Genomic DNA, 22,533 nt, shown 5'->3' on the forward strand with positions numbered 1-22,533 from the left:
TAGTCAGATTTGCTGCATAAATCACCTAGGAGGATGGTGTTCCTGAGGTTGCTGTCAAAGACCGATTTAGCATGGGTCATATAATTATTTTGTCTTATTGGTAATAAGTACCATTATATTATAAGCTTAACTGAGCTTTGCAGGCTGGAACTGCGGAACTGATTCTGCTTCCAGTCGCTGTGTGCTAAAACTATTGTCTAAGAATGTCTTAGAACCTCAAAACTCTGTATTGATGTGATTACCACATATATAGGGTCTTGTTTCTCTTCTTTCCATAGAATTGCACTAAAAATTCTTAGTGACCTTACCCCAGGCTACCGTAGGCTTCATGACTAAACTGCACATCCTTGATTGTGTTAACATACACCAACTATGTGCCTGTGCAGCCACTATGCGTAGGATCCTGTTTTGTCTTCCAGCTCTACAAAGTCTTGTAATAATGACAACTTTAAATGTTTTTTCTCAAAAAAAAAAAAAAATCTCCTTCTGGTTCCATGAAGTGAAAAATAGCTGCACAGGTGAAAAATACTGAGTTCATCTTTTAGTTATTCATTTGGGAGATGGCTCTAGGTAATTGCAAAAAATGGTATTATGCAGGTTTGGGTACCAAATGATACAGGATCTGATATCTGTTCTGCCACTTGCTCTCAGGGGCCACATCCAGACATGTGTAGATGTTTGGTTCCCCAGGCACAACTAGTAGTGGCACACCTTGTGCCACTGCCATCTTCCCAGGGAAATGCCTGTGTCATGTGCACTTTGGAGTGCGGCAAGTTACCCTGGGTGGGATAGGTTAGGCTGGGTCCAGTCCAGGGTAAGGCTGAGCCAGCCTTACCTGGGGTCCTGGGGCTTCATAAAGCTATTGGATAAATAAAATGGATATATAAATCTATTGGATACAAAAAATCATGGACTTAATGTAGGCATTGGATTTATGACACATTACAACCTGCCTGACATCTGATACCCCAGGTAACCTAGGTAACCTGCCTCTAGCTGACCACTTGCAGTCCTTCACACGTTTTCTACCTTGGAGAACACAGCAGTCTACCTGTGCCTGACGAAAGGTGTTTGTGCCCAAAAGCTTGCAAATAACTTTTTTCCAACTATGTAGTTGGTCTAATAAAAGATATATCACATCTGCTTGGAGAACCTTGCCTGCCTATGTCCTTAGACCAACATGACTACAACCAACAACCCTGCAGCACTGAGTAGTATGCCTTTTTGTTAATATACACCTGGACTAGCTAGGTTGGGGCTGGATACCAGTTAAGCCAGGGGTTCTATCACCCACACCCAAATTGTAGTTCACATGATAGATGAAACCTTTACCCCGTGTTCGGTTTAACAGTCTGAAGTTTAAATAGTAACATGTCGGAATGCTCTTGTTTTCAGAATACATCCAGACCATTATGATGATGGAGGAGTCAGTTCAGCATGTAGTTATGACAGCCATTCAGGAGGTATGCTGGAGTGCCCATATTATGTAACAATTCAGCTTTACAGTATTGTAGCAAATATTTTTTTTTTTAGTTTTGTTAAGTTCAATGGGAAGTAATTAAAAGAAGGGGCACAGAAGTTAAAATCTGTAAAATTAGCATAATGTTGTTTTCCTTTTATTAGGGAAAACATAATTTGTCAAGCAAGCCTTTCTTATGTAATAGAGTTCAGGTAAATGTCCCACTTTTCTTTAAATCTAGAAGATTTAAACTTCTAGATACTTTGAGACTGGGTTCCCTTTCCTTTACCTTTCCTTTCCTGTGGCTCCTGAATACACACTATAATACTTTTTGTACAAGTAGCAAAACAAATACTGTAGAAACTTTGTTAATTTGCACCAAATAATGGGGAGACTTGTTATGAAGTACTGAATTTTGTAAATGGGCAGCAAACAAATATGATAAAAAGGGGAAAATATGCAGTGAAACATTCATTGTTTGGTCAGCTGTAGTCTAGCTTTAGCTTAAATTATTCCTCACAGTAAATTGTAGTATGTTAATAAATATACTATATTATATATTCTAAAAATATTTTAGAAATATAAGATTTACTAGACCATATATTAAACTTGTAAGGAAAGACCTCCTCTTTTGGTAAGTTAAGTAACATTTAGACTAGTAGGTTTACTATATGCTAGAAATAATTTAATCGTCTCATTTTAACATAATGCCTCATGCCAAGAAACTAGATAAACTCATACAGTGAAACTTAGTAATGGCTATCATTATTATTGCCAGTTTTCTTCTGCTAAGCAGATCAGCTGAATATCAGTGCTTCAGCTACTGGGCTTTAGTTAATAATATTTTAGCTGAGATCCAACACTGGTAAAGCAGGGTTGGGCAATTATTTAGACTAGAGGGCCACTTATAATGAGTTTTGGGGACCTGTTGAGGGCCACATCCTTATCTGTCTCTCTCTCTGTCTCTTCTCTCTGTCTGTCCCTTTTCCCTCTCTCTTTCTCCCTCTGGAACCTGGCCGAAGCTGTAGTTCACTAAGAGCCCTGACGCTCAGCTATGCACCCAGGCAGGAGCTGCTGTCATGATGGGTGGGCAGCGGTGACAGCTTCAGTCGGGGTCTGGAGGGCAGGGGGTAGGAAGAGAAGGAGAGAGAAACGCTGCCACCCACCTGGTGCAGCAGCAGCTCCTGCCTCTGTCTGCAGTTGATGCTGCTGGCAGGTTCTGGGCAGGAGCTTCCACTGCATTAGAAGGGTAGCAGGTCAGCTGTGAATGCCACAGCAGGTTCTGTGTCCAGGCTCCTGAACCTGGGTGCTGCCTTCACAGCTGATGCCACCGCCCACCCACTGCAAGGGAAGCCTCGCCCAGGTCCGCAGCTGATGCCTCATGCTACTGGGCTGAAGCAGTCCTGCCCATTTGCCTGGGACCATGTGGAGGCCAGAGCCATCGGCTGCCCACAGCTCAGATCCAGTGAGTTGGCAGCCATCTACCCAGAGGCTAGATCTGGCCTGTGGGCTGTATTTTGCCAACCCCTGCTGTAAAGCATTTTTATCTCAGTTCTTCTTGGATTTCAGGCAAAATAACTTCATATCAAGTAACTTCAGTATCTCAGCTTTAGTGTTTCTGAAACAGCTTACTGGCTTCTTGGATGACCCCAAAACAGGTGTCATAGGTAGTTGCTTAATATAGAACAAATTAATGACAGAGAGAGAATAAAAATAAAGGAACAGATTTTGCTGGTTTTAAATCAAATGGTTTTCTGGCAAGTACTCTAGGAAAAAGTAACAATTCACTAGTGTCTTTGCTGATGCGTTCCTCCCAGTCCACCACTGGAGTTCTGTTTAAATCTGCATGTGAACAAGAATAAAAAATGTTAATTCCATGTTGACTGTGATAAATCCGTAACTGAACACTGACAAATTTCAGTATGGTGCATTTGAATTTATCTTCTGAATACATTAAATACAACTGTAGGTTTTATACAAAGATAGCATTTTGTCTCTTATCCAAACAATAGAAGTCTTATACACTGTCTGCTGACAAATCATTTAGAGAAATAAAACTTCCAAGTAATGGCGGGAAATTCCATTATTTCATAAATGTTAAACTTGGAGACATTCAGGTTTCTTTTCCCATTGAGTGAATGTGTGCAGCAGACAGTCTAAATAGGTCCTTTAGTGCAGAGTACTGGAGGCAGTGTCAGACATGATTGAGGTTGTACAGTAAGTAGGATTTTGCTCCTTGTTTTGGTTCCAAGCTATCCAGAAGTCAGCAAATATCAGTTTTCCTATGTTGTCATCTAATTATTTTCAAGGTTCATTTTGTGTTTAGTCGCAACTGTTTTTTGCTTTATGGAAAATCTTCCACTGAGCCCATCAGGAATAGTGGGGAAAATTAGACAGTGTGGAACACATCAGACTTATATTTGGGTCTTAAAAGCAACTAAATCTCCTGAAAAAGGAACCTTACTCTAATGCATGTCCAAAAGAAATTAATTGAGTTTGCACATTATGTAGGATGAGGCAGCAATATATATGAAGTAAGCATCTTGAAGTTATGACAGAATAAAATAAGCTGCAGTGCTGTATTTGTAGTATACAGAACTTAAGCCATATACATAATAAAGAAGATCATTGCGCACAGATTCCATGATCATCTTGTATCCATGACAACTCAAATTAATTCAACCTTTATGAGTAAACCAGTTAAAAATGGATAAAGGATTTAATACTATAAAATTAGTACGGCTGTAAGTATTTTCTTTAATGCCATTTGTCATATGCCTTTGAGCATGGAAAGGTATCATTGTCATAAAGTAACAATACAAATAACAGAAGAAATGCCATTTATTTTCTATAAAATTTCATAATATAAACTGAAGAAATTATCTTGTAACCCAAGTTATTGTTTCATTTGTATGTTCATACAAGATTATGTGTGTTTTACTGGGGGGGGGGGGTGATACTCAAGAAAATATGATACATCAATAGGCAGTAATAGAGGTTTCATTAAAACAAATTATGAGTGCTGGATTGAAATTAAGGTTGTAATGCTGCAGTAAGATGGATGAAGGCAGATTCCTGTGTCTGCTATAGGCCACCATTTAAATTAAAAAATATATACAAGCAACCCCCATTTAACATTATTTTGCTTAGCACTATTTTGCTATAATGCTCATTTTACATTGATACCTGATTCCACTTAGCACTCAGCAAGTTTCATTATAACAATCATAGGCATGTCCTAAGAGTGATTCTGGTGGCTTTAGAAAGTGAAAAGTGGAAGTTGATTTCGCTTAATGCTCAGTTTTGTTTAACACTCTGTTTTTCGGGAACCAATTAAGAGCGCTAAGCGGGGATTGCCTGTATGTGGTTTTAGAGGGTAAATCGGAGCACTGTCTTTACCTGCTTCTGGGTTTTTGCAGGTGAGACAGCCAGTCTCTGTATATGAAACACATTAACCAAGGGGTGTCAAACTCATTCAGCCCTGCAGGCCAGATGGGTGTCATGGGGCTGGTCCACAGACTGAATCAGATCCACAGATTAGCCTGACATTCTGGATGTAGCTTGTATCCTGGAGTAGCAGAGCTGGAGGCACTGTGTGTGACACATAGGGCCATCTTGTGCACCCTGTGTACTGCTTGTGGGTCAACCCAGAGACTCATGGGCAGCAATAGGGGTCAGATGATAGAGCTTCATGGGCTGGATCTAGCCTGTGGGCTTTATCTTTGACACCCCTAAATTAACCAATGGTATTCTCTCGCTACCACTGAGCATGACTATACTATATGGCCCAACTATTATGGCTGCAGAAGGCTAGCCCATACTGAAAACGAAAACGTGTGGAAATATTTGGGAAATCTGAAGGTTTCCCAAATGCAATGGCAGGTCAAAAGGATAAGTAACACAGCTCATTAAGGAAATTAGCTGCATCTTTTAATGCTGGAGAATAAAAAAGTGGGAAGCTTATCTTCAAAAAGAGAAATGCTAACCCTGCAAAGGCAGTGGTGCTCAATTTTTATTTTTTTTTTAGATTCAAGGCACTGCTCATTAAATTCAAAACACCTCTTCATAACCTTAATGACTAGAGTGGCAGCACATTTTAAAAACTAATTACAGTTCTTTCACTGCTTTGCAGAAGGGCTGGGCAGTGGGGGCAGGGAAAGGGCCAAGCAAGGACTGAGTCTGAGCCTGCACTTAATCTTTTTATCTTCTCATACCTGCCACACCCTTCAGAAGATCTTGCCATACACCTGGGTGCCCTAACTTTGCTAAGGTTATTAAGCAGTAGTTGCTAATAAAATGTTTGGGGGGGAAACATTTCAGAAGAAGGGGATCTGTAAGTATCTAAACCAGGAATTGGCAACCCCCAGCACGAGTGCCAGAGTGTGGCATGCGAAGAAATTTTGCTTGACATGCGCACCTTAGGGCCCTATCATCAGCCCTATAACACCAACATCTTACAAGTCAAGGTTGTGGGTGTTTAGGTGCTCTGCCCAAAAACGTTGCTAACCCCTAATCTAAACTAGTATGCACTAACAAACAATAGGAAACCTATTATGAAGAATAAGAACGTAGGACTTGGAGGCTCCACCTGGGCCATCAAGTCTAGTCCCTTGTGTTTGCACGCAACATTTACCCAAAGAATCCAGAAATTACCACTTCAAACTGTCCCACAGAACTACATAGAACAATTCCTGGAGCATCCGGAATAGTCCATGACATGATGCAGGTAAAAGGGGAGATGAGGGTACTGCCAGTGCCCAGGTACTGCAGGGACAAGGAAGTAGCTGGTTAATATATGCTCAGAAGAGCCTCTAGTGTGGAGGATATAGTCCTATTTCTAGGACAGCAATAATTGAGAGATTTGATTTACTTTTTTGATAGAATGTTTTAAAAAGTGTGTGAAATTAATATAAGTAGTTTGTTAATAGTTCAAAGTAAGGCATTTAGTATAATACTCTTGAAAAAACCAAAAAAGACCAAACAAAAAACCCTATAGAAATCAAATTGGCTTGATTAAGGATGTTAGTTTCCATACTTCTATGCAGAATTGAAAACCAGTCACCTTTTAAATAGAGTGATGCTAGTCATCAGCCAAGGAAGAGAAATAAGTATGCGAGTACCCCAAGAGTCAGTGTTGAGTTTATTGCAATATGTTTATTAATATTCTGTAAGATAGTTGTATACATCTACTAATGAAATCCAGTGACTGGGTTATAGCATGACCACCTCTGATGGGAAATAAGGTTAGTGGGGTTAGAAAGTTTAGAAAATACTGGCAGAGAATATTATTATTAAATGACATGTAGCTCAGAAAATTATTACAGTAAATGACTATTTACTTGAATCCAAGGCAGTTTTTTTGGTTCCTCCCCCCATTTGGATGTGGGGAGTCTCTCATTTTGGATTTGAGTACAAGGAAGCACAGGAGTGGGCAGCTGCTGCAGCTCTGACTTCGACTGTCTCTGGCCTCAACCCAGGCTCAGAGTCAGAACCACAGCAGCTCCCCGAACCCTACTCCACCTGCCATCTGCTTCTGCTCCCCCATTTCCTGCTGCTTACCTTCCTAGGTATGCCCCCACTCCAGCCCAGGGCACAGAGCACATTGTTGTTCTGGCCCCCGTCCAGCCTAGCCCAGGTGGAACCCCCCAGGTGGTAGCTGGGGGAGTAGGGAGCAAATGGTGGGGCCATTGGCTGCAGTAGCACAGGCAGTAATGGGGCATGCAGCAGGAGGAAGGCAGGCATGGGGGAATGTGAGGGGAGGGACAAGTGACAGGTGTATGGAGGAGCAGGTGGCATCCTGCTCGACTCCCCCATTGCCTGCTCCATGCTGCTTCCCCCGCACTACTGACCCCTACTGCTCCCGTGCACTGCCTGTCTCCCTTGCCACTGCTTTCACCACTGCAGTGGTGCGGAGGGACAGATTTAAGACAGCCCTGTCATAATTAGATTCTATACATGGACAATTAAAATAAATGTATACATTTCCATGTATCAAATCTAATTATTGGTGGGGGGTCATCTTAAATTCAGAGTAATCTGGGATTCAGGTAAATTCTGTAAATCAGTCTATGCAATTTGATAGTCTGTGGTGACCAGAAAGTCCTGTGACTCAGCTTTGTAGGAGTGTTGTATCACAGGCTAGAGCCTTTATCTTCTCTTTCATAAGATTTTTGGTTCTGTTGATGGAATAGGTGTTGGTTTTTCTTTTTCTGGGGAACCTGTGATCAGGAAGTTATGGATAAACTAAAAGAAATTTGGTGACTCACGACAAAAATGGTGCCTGGCTGAAGGGACTTTTTAGATTATCTTAAATATTTGTAACTTGTCCAATGACAGCTAAGGTGCAGGGTAAAATAAATATATATATGCTTGAATTGTGTGGATATGGAGTAGGGGGAGAGATCCATTGTATATGGTGGTATAACCAGATATGATGGGGCAAAATTTTAGCAAAAGAAAATGTGAATGGAAATAAACAGGAGAAACTTTGACAGTGAGATGTATTACAACAGCCTGGTCCTCTGCAGGAAATAATGGAAACCTCCCTCTCTAGAGGTTTTAAATACCAGGCTAAGTGAAGAACAAGCATGAAGAATTATACTGAAAGGGGAACAGCATTGCCCTGAAATTGATGACTAGGATAAATTAAGGGTGGCCAACCTGTGGCATGCATGCCACAAGTAGCACAGGCAGCTTCTTCGTGGTACTTAGTAGATTGTAGGAGAGGACAGGCAGCACAGTCCCAGATAGGACAGAAAACAGATCAGCAGACCAAGCAAGAGTAGTAGCACTCAGAGAGGCTGGAGAGCTAATTTGTGATGCATCTACCAGAAAGTTTGGCCCCCACTGGGATATATGACCAGTAATCTTTATGGGAATTAATGTTTATGATTCACAGTACAGAGGAAAACCAAAGACATTAACAATGTTGTAACTATTCTGAAGAAAAGCAGAAGCAGCCTTCTTGTTTTTGATTAATTACAACTTAGTAGCTTTTATCTTTGTTGTTACTAGTATTACCTTCATCTTACTATTTTTGCTTTGTTTTGGGTTGGGGGGGGTCTGGGAATTTTTGCTTTGTTTTAATTCTATTCTAGCCATTTCCCTGTTTTAAAAGACTGGTGGCCATTTGCAGTGCAGGAGGATTTTATTTTCTACTTGTTATTTTCCTCTGGGGAAATTGTATTCATTCATTTAAAGCCTTCCTGGCAGCCTGTATCTAAAAGGGATAGTGTTTATTTTCTCTGTATCCTGACCACATTACAAAATACAGGTTTTTTTACTAAAATAGTTCAGATAATTTATGGTAATGTTTCAGATTTGAGAATATTCATTTTAGAGCATAGTTTCTTAATATAGGAATTCAAACAAGCCTGCAGAATGTCAAGACCAATTTCCTTTTCTTTGTAGAAAGATTTCATGAGGTGCCCAGTTTGGAGTTGGGGAGAGGTTATAAGGGATCCTAATGCAGGAACATTGAAAAACATTGCTCTTATGAAATTCTAGAAGCAGATCTTTATTGCTGTATTGGTGTTTGCTGACAGTTCTCTGCAAAGAACAGCTCCAGCCTTTTGAGATAAATGATGGACATGCTTTTTTCAGAGAAAACCAAATCAGATAAGCTGTCTCTTTACATGCTTGTTATATCTTTTTTAAGTCCTGAACATTTCTAATTCTGTTTGCATATACCCCATATATAAAATATAGTGAAAACATGAGGTCTTATTGTCAAAGAGAGCTTCCATAAATATAAGATCAACCTGTTTTTTCATTGAAAGCTTAGCTTTTAATATACAAATAAATCTTTTGCTTTTTCTAATCCAGTGTAATCTAATTGCAGTTGATGAGTAAAGAATCACCAGTCTCTGTTGGAAATGATGCTTACGTTGACCTTGATCGTCAGGTATCTAAGACCAGATGTTTATTTTTCTTTAATTACAGGAAATTAGTGTCCAGTCATTCTGGTATACTATCAAGTTAGCTGCCTCTTATTTTTCGGTAGAAAATCTTTTTGGGACGTAAAAGGAACAGCAAAATTCAAATTTTCAGTGTAATATTTCTCCTTAAAGCACCACTGTCTTGAGAGATAATTAGTCAGAATTTGCACTTACATGTATTTATTGGGGGTTTTTTTGTCTAAAAGCAGTATGGGCCATATTTAAAAAGAAATACGATTACTAATTTGCTATTTGTATGGATTATACCTTTCTGAATTTTATCATTCATACTGTTTTTTAAATGAAAATATTTATTTGGGGAATAAAATTCATTGTAAGCATTATGAATAGTTTGTAGATACAACACTTAAACTATGGCATTATTTGTTGTGCGCACATATGCACATACATTAATGGCATTTATTATCTGTAAGGAAAACTTTTTGCCCTATTGTGTTGTCACTGGGCACATCTACCTGAGACACTTAATGCCCATTGGACTAATTCTACTGAGCATTAGCGTGGCTGGCAGAAACTGTGCTAATGTACAGTAGATTAGTCCAATGAGCATTAAGCATCACCAAAAAAATGTTTGTGCTAATGCACAGTAGACTTAATCCAATGAGCATTAAGTGCCACAAAAAAGCATTTGTGCTAATGTACAGTAGCGCCGATTACAGTGCATTAAGTTTAGTACCTGTTATTACGGGTACTAAACTTAGTGCGCATCAGTGAACATGTAAACATTCCCACTGAAGTTCATAGCTTAGATCTGGCTCAAAAATCCTTCAAGCAGACCAGAGACCTATTGTGAAATTTTGGTAAAATCCCTCAGTGGCTGAAACTGGGGAAATGTCATACCACATCACATATGTATTATCACCTATTATATGCCCATTTTTAGAAAGCACATTCTGTTGCTTATATTCTCCTTATACCTACCTACCTACCTATATGCTATTCCTTTAAGATGCCAGAGTTGTAGTATGGAAAATTATGTTGTTTCTGCATTGTTGCACCTTAAACTATTTAGTCTGTACTAAGAAAGAGATGGAGTTAATATTAGAGGTCAGCTGTTCCACATAGTCTTGGAAAATGAAAAAGATACCTTTCAGTAAAGTAGACTAGATATGTGAGAGGAATAGTATTTTTAAAGAATTTTTCATATATATGTCGAATAAATATGTAGTTTTGTGCACATTTCTCAGACCAGTTTTTTTTAGTTTGTACATTTACTTCCAACTGTATTCCTGGAGAAACTTGGAAGTCATAAATCTTTCAATTGCTATAAGATTCTTTTTACAGACCTAACAGAATGTTTAAACTTTGTATATGAGAGTAAATGTCTGTGTTCAGACTGCTCTTAGACTTTCTGTCACCACAGTAACTTTCCCCATTGTACATCAAGAGTGGTGGTACCCAGTGGCTAGACAGGTTTTACCTTGATTGTCTGTTCCTTGTATTCCATCTCCCAATCCTTTGTGTAGTTGCAAAAATAGTTAAAACTGAAACTGTTCTCTCTTTGCATCTGTAAAGAAAAGTGGTGTTGACAGTTTAAATTTACAGAGATTATACCTTTTTTAACATTCAGGTTGCACAGCTTCTTGGGCACAGTACGTAGAATGACATATTTTGTTGCAGGCCCAGGCATTGCCTTCTGAAGTGTTTATCTTCCTTACATAAATTAGGCCATGTCTGTGCTTAACCATAGGTGCCCCTTTTTCTTATTTATAGAATAGAAAACTGTCACTGACTTTTTCAAAATCAGTAATCCAGGATCATAAAATAAACTATACAGTGATATAATTCAACAGCTTTATGGTTACAGACTACTTAAATGTGTTATAATGTTATGGTGACAATAAAAAAAAATTTTGTTTTATAATAGTTGAAGAAAATAACAGAAGAATTAAATGAAGCCTTAGCAACAAAAGAAGAAATTGCTCAGAGGTGCCATGAATTAGATATGCAGGTAAGCTGTTTGTTATATGTACACAATTAAGTTGTGGAAATTATAGCATGAGATTGAGAAGGGACATATTGATTCTTAGACAGCTAAAGACAGGAGGTAGCATGGAGACCTATCTATGAAAACAAATGCTTAATAGTTGTACTACTTTAACTCTACTAGAACTGCTAAAGCAGTACAATCTTCCTAGTAGTGGTACAATTTTATTAGTATAAAAGTGCTTTACATACATGTATAACTTTTCCATACAAGAAGGAAATAAGCCAAGCCAAGTATTCTGTTGTAATGGTATATTTAATTTGGTTAAAAAAAATCTTGTTGCAATCAAAATAGTTATGCAAAAAACAAGTGTTGATCAGACCTTAGAGAAGTCATATTTTACTAATTAACTAAGCAGTCCTAATCTAGAAGATGTGACTAAAGTAAACCTGAAATTCAAATGCATCTTTTTTGTTAGTCACATTTCAAAGTAAAAAGGACTCTAGATACTTGGTTTTGAAAGGTTAATAAGATTTCAGTACAACAGTTGTTTTCTTTTAAAATTCAGCTCGTTGATTGTAGATGCCTTTTGATAAATACAGCTTAAACCACTAACATCTGCATATTAATTTGATATCCCCATTGCTCTGGTATCTTGGTTTGCATCAGGTAGGAATTAGATAAATAGTTATAACTAGAGCATATTGTACTCACTATATTTTGTTAGAAGACCTTAGGTCTTCAGTCATTGGTCATGCTAATAGTCTGCCATTTGCATGCAAAATTTGGTCTTGAACACGATAATATCATTGTTGCAACTTGTTTCATTGCAACAGGTTGCAGCACTTCAAGAGGAGAAAAGTAGTTTACTAGCTGAGAACCAAATCCTGATGGAACGTTTGAATCAGTCTGATTCTATTGAAGACCCCAACAGCCCTGCAGGACGTAGGCATCTGCAACTACAAACACAATTAGAACAGCTCCAAGAGGAAACCTTCAGGTAAAAAAAAAAAATCCATAGTTTGGTAAGCTTCAGTTAAAACTGGCAGCCACTATTTGAATTATCCAGCAACCAGATATTTTTTTAACTAATACACTTTTCATTCCTCTTAGCAGTTATCTTAATTTGTTATTGTGGGTCGCGTAACCACTACCATTTTAAAATTAAGTTTTTGTTATGTTTCGTTGTTTTACAAGCTCAGACTTGAAAAGCATTAATTTTTTAGGCTAAAATTTGCCATGCTTGCTCTGTGCCCAAAGCAAAAGGTTTTTTGAAGTGCAAGTTGTATGTGTGTGAGTGAGGAGGCTGTCCCTTCCACTACTTCTGAGATCAATAAAGATGCTGTCTTTTTCAAACGTTAAGCCTTTTGTCCAATCTGATTCCTCTCTGGGCTTTTCTGCTCAAGATTATGCATTTTGAGTAGGGCAGGATCACTTCCCAGCATCCTTTGCCCCATTTCTGACTTTAAAGCCTATTTTATTCTGACATTTTCTTTACTTCAAAACTAGTGCTTTTGATCTTGTGTCTTTCCACTGCTTTATCTTTCTCCCCTTCCATCTTTGATTCCTTTTGCTTCTGTGTTCATTTGTACCTTCCTTTTCCAGTAACCTGAAAAGGCGTTTCCTGGTACCTTGTCTTTCATTCTAGCTAATGAACATTTTCCTCCTTTCTTTTTACATTTACACTGTCAACAAATAGGGTATTCAAGTGCCCTTTAACTCTTTGACTGTCTCCGAAGTCTGACTATCAGGGATCCAGGTTTTCTGTTCACCATGGAAAAATGTGGCAAAACGTGGATTTTCTCATTTTAAGGAGAAAAACATGGGAAATGGCGGGTTTCCCCTTTCAGGATGGCAGAGTAGCAGCCTGCAAAGAGTGGGAGGAGGGCGATCACGCAGGGGGCGCCGCGTGCATGCGTTCCCACACAGAGGGTGCTAGGGGTGCATGCACGCCCCCACGCAAGGGGTGCCATGCAGGGGTGGGAGGGGTGGGGTACTGTGGGTTGGAAGTGAGGGGCACTGGCTGAGCCTGGGGCTTTGGGTCAGGATTGAGGAGCTTGTGGGGTTGTGGCTTAGGAGTGAAGGGCAGTGGCATGGACAGGGCACCAGCATATCAGGGCTGCTCCACACCACAAAACAGTGGTTGGGGACAGCTGCAGCTGGACCCGCATCCTAGTGAGTGAAGGAGGCAGGTGGAGCTCTGATTTTCCATGATAAAAAAACCCCACAATTGAATGCCAACATTTATAGGTATTTAGAATATATTCTATTTTAGTAGTTGAGGCACTGGTAGGCTTCCAAATTGCTTTAAAATTGTAAATATATCAATATAACATTGTGTTCAACTGATACCTATTTATATAGTGGTGTTTCATTTTAAGCTCAGAAAAACATGGGTGGGTGGGGGTGGTTAAATCAGAGAATTAGCAATTTTTAGACAGAGAAAACCAGAATCCCTGCTGATTTATCAATGTGTTCATTCTGTTGAAATTCATCACACCGCATTCCCTGAGCTAAGATTATTGAACTGCTTCTTCCTTTTTCTCTCCTTTTCATTTGCACGCTGCATTCAACTCTGATCGCTTTGTTCTCCCTCCATTGACTTTGATTCAGGCTTCTTTTAATTTTGTTGCCGGTTATTTTAGCCTGCTGACCTGTTTATTAGCTTTTTGGTTATTCTTCTTTAGACACCTTCCCATAAGTCTACCAGGACTCTCCTTTCTTATGCCCCCTTTTCTTCTTTTCCTGTATTCTCCTTGTGTGATGTCTTTCAAGTTTTAAGTCCCTAGCCTGCATTTCACATCAGTGCTAAAGAGCAGTAGACTGGACATAATGTGGGTACAAACTCATTCATTTCATTGATACAAAATGCAGTAATCTTGACTTCGCTGTGTTGTGTCCAAAGCTGTCCACTTCTCACCAAAAAGGTCTCATCTCCTTTTCTCTGGCCTCTATTGCTTTGGCTTTTTCACTCTGTCAAGACTGGAACCTTAGTATCATTTTTCTCCTGTCTAAAGGCATTACTGGGCAGCTCTGCACCTTGTGCAGCTTTGACAGGCGGGGCAGTGCCAGCTGCTGTTCTGTTGGCAGTAGTGGTGTGGTTAGCCAACCGCTGCAGCAACAACTATTTTTGTGCTCCCCCAAATACAGCCTCTAGGGCAGCTGCCCTGGTTGTCCTCAATTATACTACTGTGTGCCCACCGGGCCTTGAACATCCTGTCCCAAGCTTCTTTGCTACGGGTGTACCCTGGTGTCCGCCTTGGCGTAGCAGATGGCCCTTCAAGCAGGTGTTTACTCACGACGCAATCCTCCCCTATCTCGCCTGCCACGACTTTGAATCTTGCTACAGTGGGTGGGGAGGAGCTTCGGTATTGCTACAACTCCCTTGGGGCCACTTACTTCTCTGGTGGTCTTCTGTGAGGCTCCACCTCCCCTCTACCTCACCCTGTACCCAACCTGGCGGGCCACTGTTGGTCCTGCGGCCACTCTCTTGCGTGATGGATGTATGTTGTTTCCTAGGCTTTCAGGCCTCTGGTGTTCTCAGTTGACACGTCCTGTGTCCCGTCCCCGTCTCCCCCCCCCCCCCCCCCCCCCCCCCCGCAATCCTGGGGTTCCGCTCTGCCTGGTTCACCTCTCTACCCAACCCCTCCAGACGCGGGGAAACACAAAACTACTTTACAAAAAAAAAAAGGAAAACCTTCACCAGCATCGTGTGCCCCTCCTTCTCCCGAGGTATCTCTCAGCACTCAGACTCGGCCCCTAGGGCCCACTCCTATCCTCCCAACACCCCTTTATCCCCTTGAGGCTATCTACAGTTTTACCCATGGACCTAAGCCCTCTGGGTCATCCCAAATCTCTTCTGTCTCTGCCCCCTGGGCTCTTTAGGAGTGAAGTTCCTTCTCGGGTCCTGTCAATATTACTGCCCTCTCTGGGCCGCCTTGGTTACACTGCCCTCTCTCTGGGCTTCCAGGGTAAATATTGCCCTCTCTCTGGGCCTCCTGGGTATCGTTGCCCTCTCTCTGGGCTTCCTGGATAATGTTGCCCTCTCTCTGGGACTTCTTGGTAACACTTCTCTCCCCGGGGTGTACCTTCGGGTCCCACTAATCACTCCACCATCCCACCTGTTTGGAAGATGGAGGGAGGATCAGCACCTCCCCCTTCCCTGCAGAGGCTGCCAGGCTCGGGGTCTATCCAGCCTCTGTCTTCCTCCCCCTCCTTTCTTCATGCCAGAGCTCCTGCCCCAAGTGCGGGTTTACCTTCATCGCCATCAGCGACTCCGCCCTCGCTGCGTGAGGCGTCGGATCCTCTTCTGTAGAGGATTGGCGTCTCCTGCTCCGCTCTGAGCTGCCGGTAAACACGTCCGGCTGAGGTTTCTCCCAGCGTCTGCTCCCCTGCCACTTTGTGGGCTGTCCTCTTTATCCCTGCCGGCCGGTAATTGCCGCTGATGTCACTGGCTGGCCACAGCTGTATGAAAGCGCGGCTGATGGCTCGCGCGGGTTCCTTCTGGTGTTCTTGCTTTGCTGTCGGTCTCGCTGCGGGCAAGTGCTCTTTTTTTACTTTTGCTTTTTCTGTTCTTCCCCCGTTTTCTGGTCCTGGGGTTTCCCCCTTAGTCTTTAGGGTCCCCCCCTGTTCTGTTTCTCCCTGTGACATACTGCTTCTGCTACTTGAACTGACTACATTTTGTCTCAGTTCTTGTTTCATAGATTTCATTGACATTAAGGCAGGAAGGGACCTTGGGAGAGCAACGAGTCCAGCCCCCTGTCCCAGGGGTAGGAAGTCAGCTAGGGTCAAAGGATCCCAGCAAGATAAGCATCTAAATGCTTCTTAAAGGAGTCCAGAGTAGGTGCTTGCACCACCTCTGGAGGGAGCCTATTCCAGGCCTTGGGGGCTCGGACAGTTTCTCCTTGGACTCTTTAAATTAACAGCTGCTGGACCTCTCTCAGTTCCAGCATTTTTACTTCCTTTACTGATGACTTTTCAACTTTCAGATTACTTCAGTTTTGTGCTGCCAATGTCATATCCTCATTGTTCGGTAGTCATCACCGGAGTTTCTGTAAAGTATTCCCTTCACTCATTCCCAGCTCTGAACATTCTTTCACTTCACTTCCAGTTAGTGTTTTCATTGCCTCTCTGAAGAGCTCTTTCCATGAAGTATTCCAGCTATTAAAGGCTGTTTACCATTCTTTCTATTGTATCTTGTTATGTTATGGCCTTTTGTATGTGTGTAGTAGATTATTTTTTTCAGGGCAAAGACTATGTTCAGCATAATTTAGACATAAGCCAAAACATAGTTATTAAGCTACCTAAATATGTGGTTTGATTTTTTTTTTATAGGTGTTGAACATCTGCAGCTACCCCAAAATTGGCCATAGACCCCCCCCACCTGTCTCCCAGCACTGCTGCCACCCGCCCCACACAGCCCTGCCCTGCCAGGAAGAGCCCGCCCTGACCCTCCCCTCACAGATCCAGGGACACACCTCCCCACATGCCCAGCGCGATGAGTGGCGGGAGCAGCTGGGCTAGTGCTGGACTAGCTGCTGAGCCAGTGGCGCGCAGTGGCAGGAGTTGCTCACCCCCCCCCCCCCCCCAAAAAAAAACGCACCCCTGTGGACAAGTTGTGGCTGTGTCCTGTACCCTGGCTGGGCAGCACTTGCCCCAGCTGCAGCCCCACACCTCCCTCACTGCAGGGGCCTTGATCTGCCCCCACACACCCCTTCTCTCCCCTTCCACTACACCAGACTTACCAACTGCATGCAGCTCTTCAAACTGCCAGGCTGGTATCAGAAATTGGATCAATATGCCTCCTTTAAAAATTGGCTACTGGTATCGGCCCCAAAAATCTGTATCAGTGCACCCCTGCTGTCAGTGTCCTCACTGTGGTGCTGTCTTGGGCCTTGTGTCTCTTTGTTTCCCCCCTGAAGGTGACTGTGAAGGAGCAATGGTAGCAATAGCTTATAGCAGTGGTGTAACTAGGGTGGGGTGAATGGGGTACCCACCTTGGGCACCGACTTTGTGAGGAAAGTAGGTGAAAAAAGGTGGCTGTTGATGCCAGTGCCCGACTTAATCCCTATGCTTTCTGGCCCATGGATAGAATATGCCCTTTCTCACCTATACTTTCATTTCAATTCTGTAGATTAGAGGCAGCCAAAGATGATTATCGAATACGTTGTGAAGAGCTAGAAAAGGAAATTGCAGAATTGCGACAGCAGAATGAAGAGCTAACCACTTTAGCAGAAGAGGCTCAGTCATTGAAGGATGAAATGGATGTTCTCAGGTAAATGATATTCCTCTAACTCTTGGGATGCATGTTTCTTTTTATTCCTATACTAAGCTGTATACAGAGTTCATTAGCATTCATCTCTAAAATTTCCTATATATTAGAAACTATAATTAAAATGATGATGTAAAGATTTATATTATTTGGCAATCTGATCTTAGACCACTGAGCACCACCACTACATATAGCACATTGTATGCATTGTATTTTTACTCTTTGTTATGGGTGTGTTATTCTTTCAGCTGAGATTTGTCACTTGTTCTCAACGAACATTTATCCAAATATGACTTATTATAAATTCAGCCCTGCTTGAAGTTAATGTTCCTTGCATTCTGAGTCTAGACGACTAAACTACCACCATGTAGGGGGGATTCAACCTGCATTGCAGATGGGCATGACAGCTCTTAGTGCCTCAAACTTGATTTATTATTGGTTTAAACAAACAAACTATTCTTCTATCATTATGCATGAAACAAAGAGCAAAAAGCACCAGAGCAGTGATCATGCTGAATAACTGCTTGAAAGAAATGAGTTTTGGGAATGGATCTGGAGTCAGAGGGGGAAATTGTTTGGTATCATTTGAATTTGACATGGAATGAGACAGGAAGGCAATATAAGGATCCCATAGGAAGCTGGTAGATATCATTAATAGAGAGGGAGAGAAAGTACCCATAATGCTGCTGTGCAAGTAGAGAGTGGTGAAGCTGGGAGTTTAACAGTGAGAAATCCAAAAAATTTAGCAGAAGTTTTAGATGAGAGGAGTAGTTTAATTGTTTCCCCTGGTATATGGGAGGCATTTCTGTAGTGATTTTAATGCTAACTGCAGAACACTTTTTGAACATTCTGAATACAGATTTGGTTCAACTTCTCAATCTCTGTCATGCAGGCATTCTTCTGATAAAGTGGCCAAGTTGGAAAGCCAGGTAGAATCATACAAAAAGAAGCTGGAAGACCTGGGCGATTTGCGGCGGCAAGTAAAACTCTTAGAGGAAAAGAACACTGTATACATGCAAAACAATGTAAGCTTGGAAGAAGAGCTGAGGAAAGCCAATGCAGCACGGAGCCAGTTGGAAACATACAAGAGACAGGTGATAACAGAAATAGTTACTGCCATTGTGTTATATACGGCTCAGATTTTTCGGTTAATAATTTGTCCATTACCTCACAGAAAAAGAACTAATCCATATTCCATGGAAGGCATCTAATTTGTTGTAAATATTCGTTTCCTCAGAAACCTCATAGGTTGTTACGTTACACTTGCATAACTCCAATTACTAGGAAGGGAAAATGTTCATTAATGTAGTCTCACTTAGATTGATAACGCATAGATTTTAAGGCTAAAAATACCCAACATGGCCATCTGGTCTGACCTGCTGCATAGCACAGATGATGGAACTTCATTAATTCCTGCTTCAGATCTGCGACCTGTGTTTTAACTCAGTTGTGTTTTCCAAGGGTCAGAAAAACCCAAAAAACATTGATTTAACAAATCCCAGTAAAGGGGAATCTGTCATAACCTTTGATAATTTGTTCCAGTAGCTCAGTAACCTACTTGTTACACTTTTTTCCAGCTTTTGCTTCCCTATGTTGGTTCTTGTTACAGCTTTTCCTGTTAAGAAGAGCCCTATGTTGAATTTGTGTCCTAGTCAGATACTTAGATTGTGATCAGCTCTTCCTCCTGTTATGCTTTTCTTTGATAAGCTAAACAGATAGAGCTCCTTGACTTTCTTGCTGTAAGTCCAGTTCACTTATCCTTCAAACATACTTATGACATTTCTCTGCTCCTTTTTTCAATAAAGAGCTGGGTACAGTATTCTTCCTATACTGATTCCAGTGTCTTGTCTACATAGGCATTACCTCTTTCCCTTCAGACTTCAGTTTCCTGTCACTTCCTTGAGCAAATAGGTCGTCACCCCTCTATGTTGCCTGCCTTTCCTTCCTTTACTCCTTCTTCTACAAGAAAGGAGGGAAGAAAAGAACAAGGGAAAAAGGTAAAGAGTCTTGTAGCAATTTGGGCTTTTCTTCCCCCCCCCCCCCCCCCCCCAGCCATCAAGTGTTTTACTTCCCCTGGACTGGCCTCTTCCCTGGTCACACTTACAGTTATGGAAGGAGTCTTCCTAGTTAGCTTCAGATAGGTTTCCAAGTCTTACTGCAGTACTAGCCCTGTCTTTACTGCTTCACTCCTGATCATAGATCTGCTGTTGAGGAAATAAGCCCCGCCCATTAGAACCTGCTGAAATGCATCTGGGACCTGCGGTTCAGAAGTGTGAACAGTGTATGCTCAGGGTCTCAGAGCTACTTGGAACTGCTCTTAAGCTGTCTGTGTGTCCTAACTTTAGGTCTCGGGAGCACCAGAATGGGATTGAATGGGCAGGTGTTAGTTATCTTCACAAAAAAAATGGTATAGATGTGGTTGTTCGCTCTTAGTCTCCATTTAGACTCTTGGGGAAAATAAAAGCATCACCCAGGAACCACCTCTTGCAATTTTACTTAGAGAATGAAGGCTCTATAGAATGCAGATATTGCTGCATATATGTGACATGGGTGTTATAAGTACCCAGCTGTTGCTTTGAAACAGCAAGCATGTTATCTGTCATTCATCAGCTCACTACAGTGGGGGGTGACTTTCTTCTACCATAAGTGGAAAATGGATGCCTACTGTTGACACTGGATTTATGACCCAGATACCTTGTTCTGGGCGGACCCAAACCCTCAGACTGACTATGACCTTTCCATTCAATAATAGGCAATTTTTATTGATACACAGTAATAGCAGACAGTGGTGATGTGTAGGGGGTGCACATGCACCCCCTGAGAGTGCTGGTGCACCCCCTGATAGCCAACATTCCTGGGCAGGGGGGCAGTCCCCCATGAGAGTCCCGGCCAAGGAGTGAGGGGCCAAGAGAAGCAATCCCCGCAGTCCCACCATTGCCAATCGCATGCACCCGGAAGCGCCAGTGGCATGCTGCTGCCATTTGTGGATTGGTGGGATCAGCTGCAGGGGACACCCCTCCCCTGGTCGCTAACTGGCTGCTGGGGGGAAAAGTGCCCCCCTGATTCAGGAGGCACCAGTCACCCATGATAGCAGATAAGAATAATGCAAACAATTCTATATCTACCAGTCCTAAAGGCCCTCACAGTGGGAAGGTATGTCTGGCCAGTGCGCAAGCTTTACCCGGTGGTTCTCTCTTGAATGTCAGATGTCAGCAGCCTGGAGGTTGAGGTCCAGGGTTCAACCTCCCCTCCCTTTCCATGGAGTGGGTCAGATGGGCTAGTGCTGTGCCCTCTGTCCATAGTAGCTTTGGATTCACCTCTGGGGGACCCATTACTGCTCTGAAATCCCTCCTTTTGTATCCTTTGTCCCTTCTAATGACTCTTCATTCCCAGGTATTGTTGATTGGTTTTCCTGTGGTTGTCATACTGTCCACATTCTGTTCTGTCACCGTATTCCTGTTTCCAAAACCCATCACATTCACATATCTTAGTTTAGTTATTTACTGGGCCTCCTGATTTGGTCTGTTCCACAAAACCAGAAATCCCAAGGGCTCTGCAGTTGGACACTATGACCTGGCCAATGTGGCAGAGTCCCTTATCTTATGTTATGGAGCAGAGTGGTACATGTCTTCAGTTTCTTAGCCTTTGTGTCTGCTAGTTCCAGATATAGTGGGCCTTGAAGGAAACTTTGTCACAAACAGACTTTTATAAGTCAATTAACCCTTCCTGTTCCCCCATGGACCATTGTTCTAATGCATATCTACTTTACTTGCAATCCAATTCCCAAAAACGGACCTCTGAATATCAATTTCTAGCCATCATCTACCTCCCTGTGGCAGCTCATGGATGTTCCATGACACTGATCTGCCATTGCTCCAAAAACAGCATGGTTTGAGTCTTGGTGTAGGAAGAGGCAGCTTCGTTCTTTGTCCCTCTACCATGCAACTACATGCAGGTAATTCTTCTTCCCAGTGCTTCCTGCATTTTACAGATGAGATTTCACAGCTGAGAATCTGTTACTTTGCACAGACTTACTGCTGGCATGATCTGAGAAAGAAACACCAGTCTCTGCTCTGGCAGACCTGAGTTTCCTACTTCAACCACACAGTCTCAGAATAAATATGCCAAGTCTGTGTGTATGTCTGTGCTGTCTGTAAAACTGGGAGCCTCTTGAATGCTTACCTTTGAAACCCACATATGTATGAACACTGCATTAATATACAACATCATGAACAACAGGAGTCCTGACAGCCTCCTGCCATAAGCGTTAAACCACCTGCCTATAGGAGAGCCAGGAATACAGATTCCAGTATTACATTTCCATCAAGGAAATAGATTTGTACCACACTAACAATACCGGTGCCGTGTCTCCATTTCCAATGTCTGATGGACATGGAGGATATAGCCTACTGTTGGTGGTGGCTCATGAAATTACTCCTTTAGCTCAAATGCTGTATGATATAGAGCTTGAAGTCCTTTGCTTCACGACCTCCTAATGGCTCATACAGGAGTTCAATCCAGTTTATGAAAGAATTTCTTTGAGAATCTTTTATTCATTTGTCTGAAATTCCTTATAAAAATAATGTTCATGTTGTAGCATCAAGAAATAACATGTTGAAAAATCCCACAGTTTGGTACAATTTTGATTTAGTCCCTTGTGTATATTAACACCATCTTTGATCACATCTTGTTTTTTCTGCTGGACCCCTGCCTTTTTAATTGTGCAGGTTGGGTAGTGCTCAGCAAATGAGCTTTTTCTTTATTGTCCACACTTAGTTTATTACTCTACACTTGATTTACTGCATGCTGACAAAAATCCTGAGTAAAGATTTATTATGTCAGCATGAGCTTTTCTGTTGCACTCATCCTCATTGTGTATTAATTTATTCTTTTATCCCCATATTAGTATCCCAGTGTG

At 41.8% G+C, this 22,533-nt stretch overlaps 1 protein-coding gene across 2 annotated transcripts in view; it reads left to right on the plus strand.

Moving 5' to 3' along the window:
* The window catches only part of HOOK3 (hook microtubule tethering protein 3), a 129,088-nt gene that overhangs the window by 51,393 nt on the left and 55,162 nt on the right, over positions 1 to 22,533 (plus strand). For both annotated transcript variants that reach the window (XM_014596169.3, XM_019490667.2), the window contains exons 6-11: positions 1,396 to 1,463; positions 9,300 to 9,362; positions 11,285 to 11,368; positions 12,181 to 12,344; positions 17,478 to 17,618; positions 18,508 to 18,709. In XM_014596169.3, coding sequence (XP_014451655.1) covers positions 1,396 to 1,463; positions 9,300 to 9,362; positions 11,285 to 11,368; positions 12,181 to 12,344; positions 17,478 to 17,618; positions 18,508 to 18,709 — 722 coding nt within the window. The remainder of the gene's footprint in view (positions 1 to 1,395; positions 1,464 to 9,299; positions 9,363 to 11,284; positions 11,369 to 12,180; positions 12,345 to 17,477; positions 17,619 to 18,507; positions 18,710 to 22,533) is intronic.

Source organism: Alligator mississippiensis, chromosome 3, assembly GCF_030867095.1.
Source record: "Alligator mississippiensis isolate rAllMis1 chromosome 3, rAllMis1, whole genome shotgun sequence".
NCBI lineage: Eukaryota > Metazoa > Chordata > Crocodylia > Alligatoridae > Alligator > Alligator mississippiensis.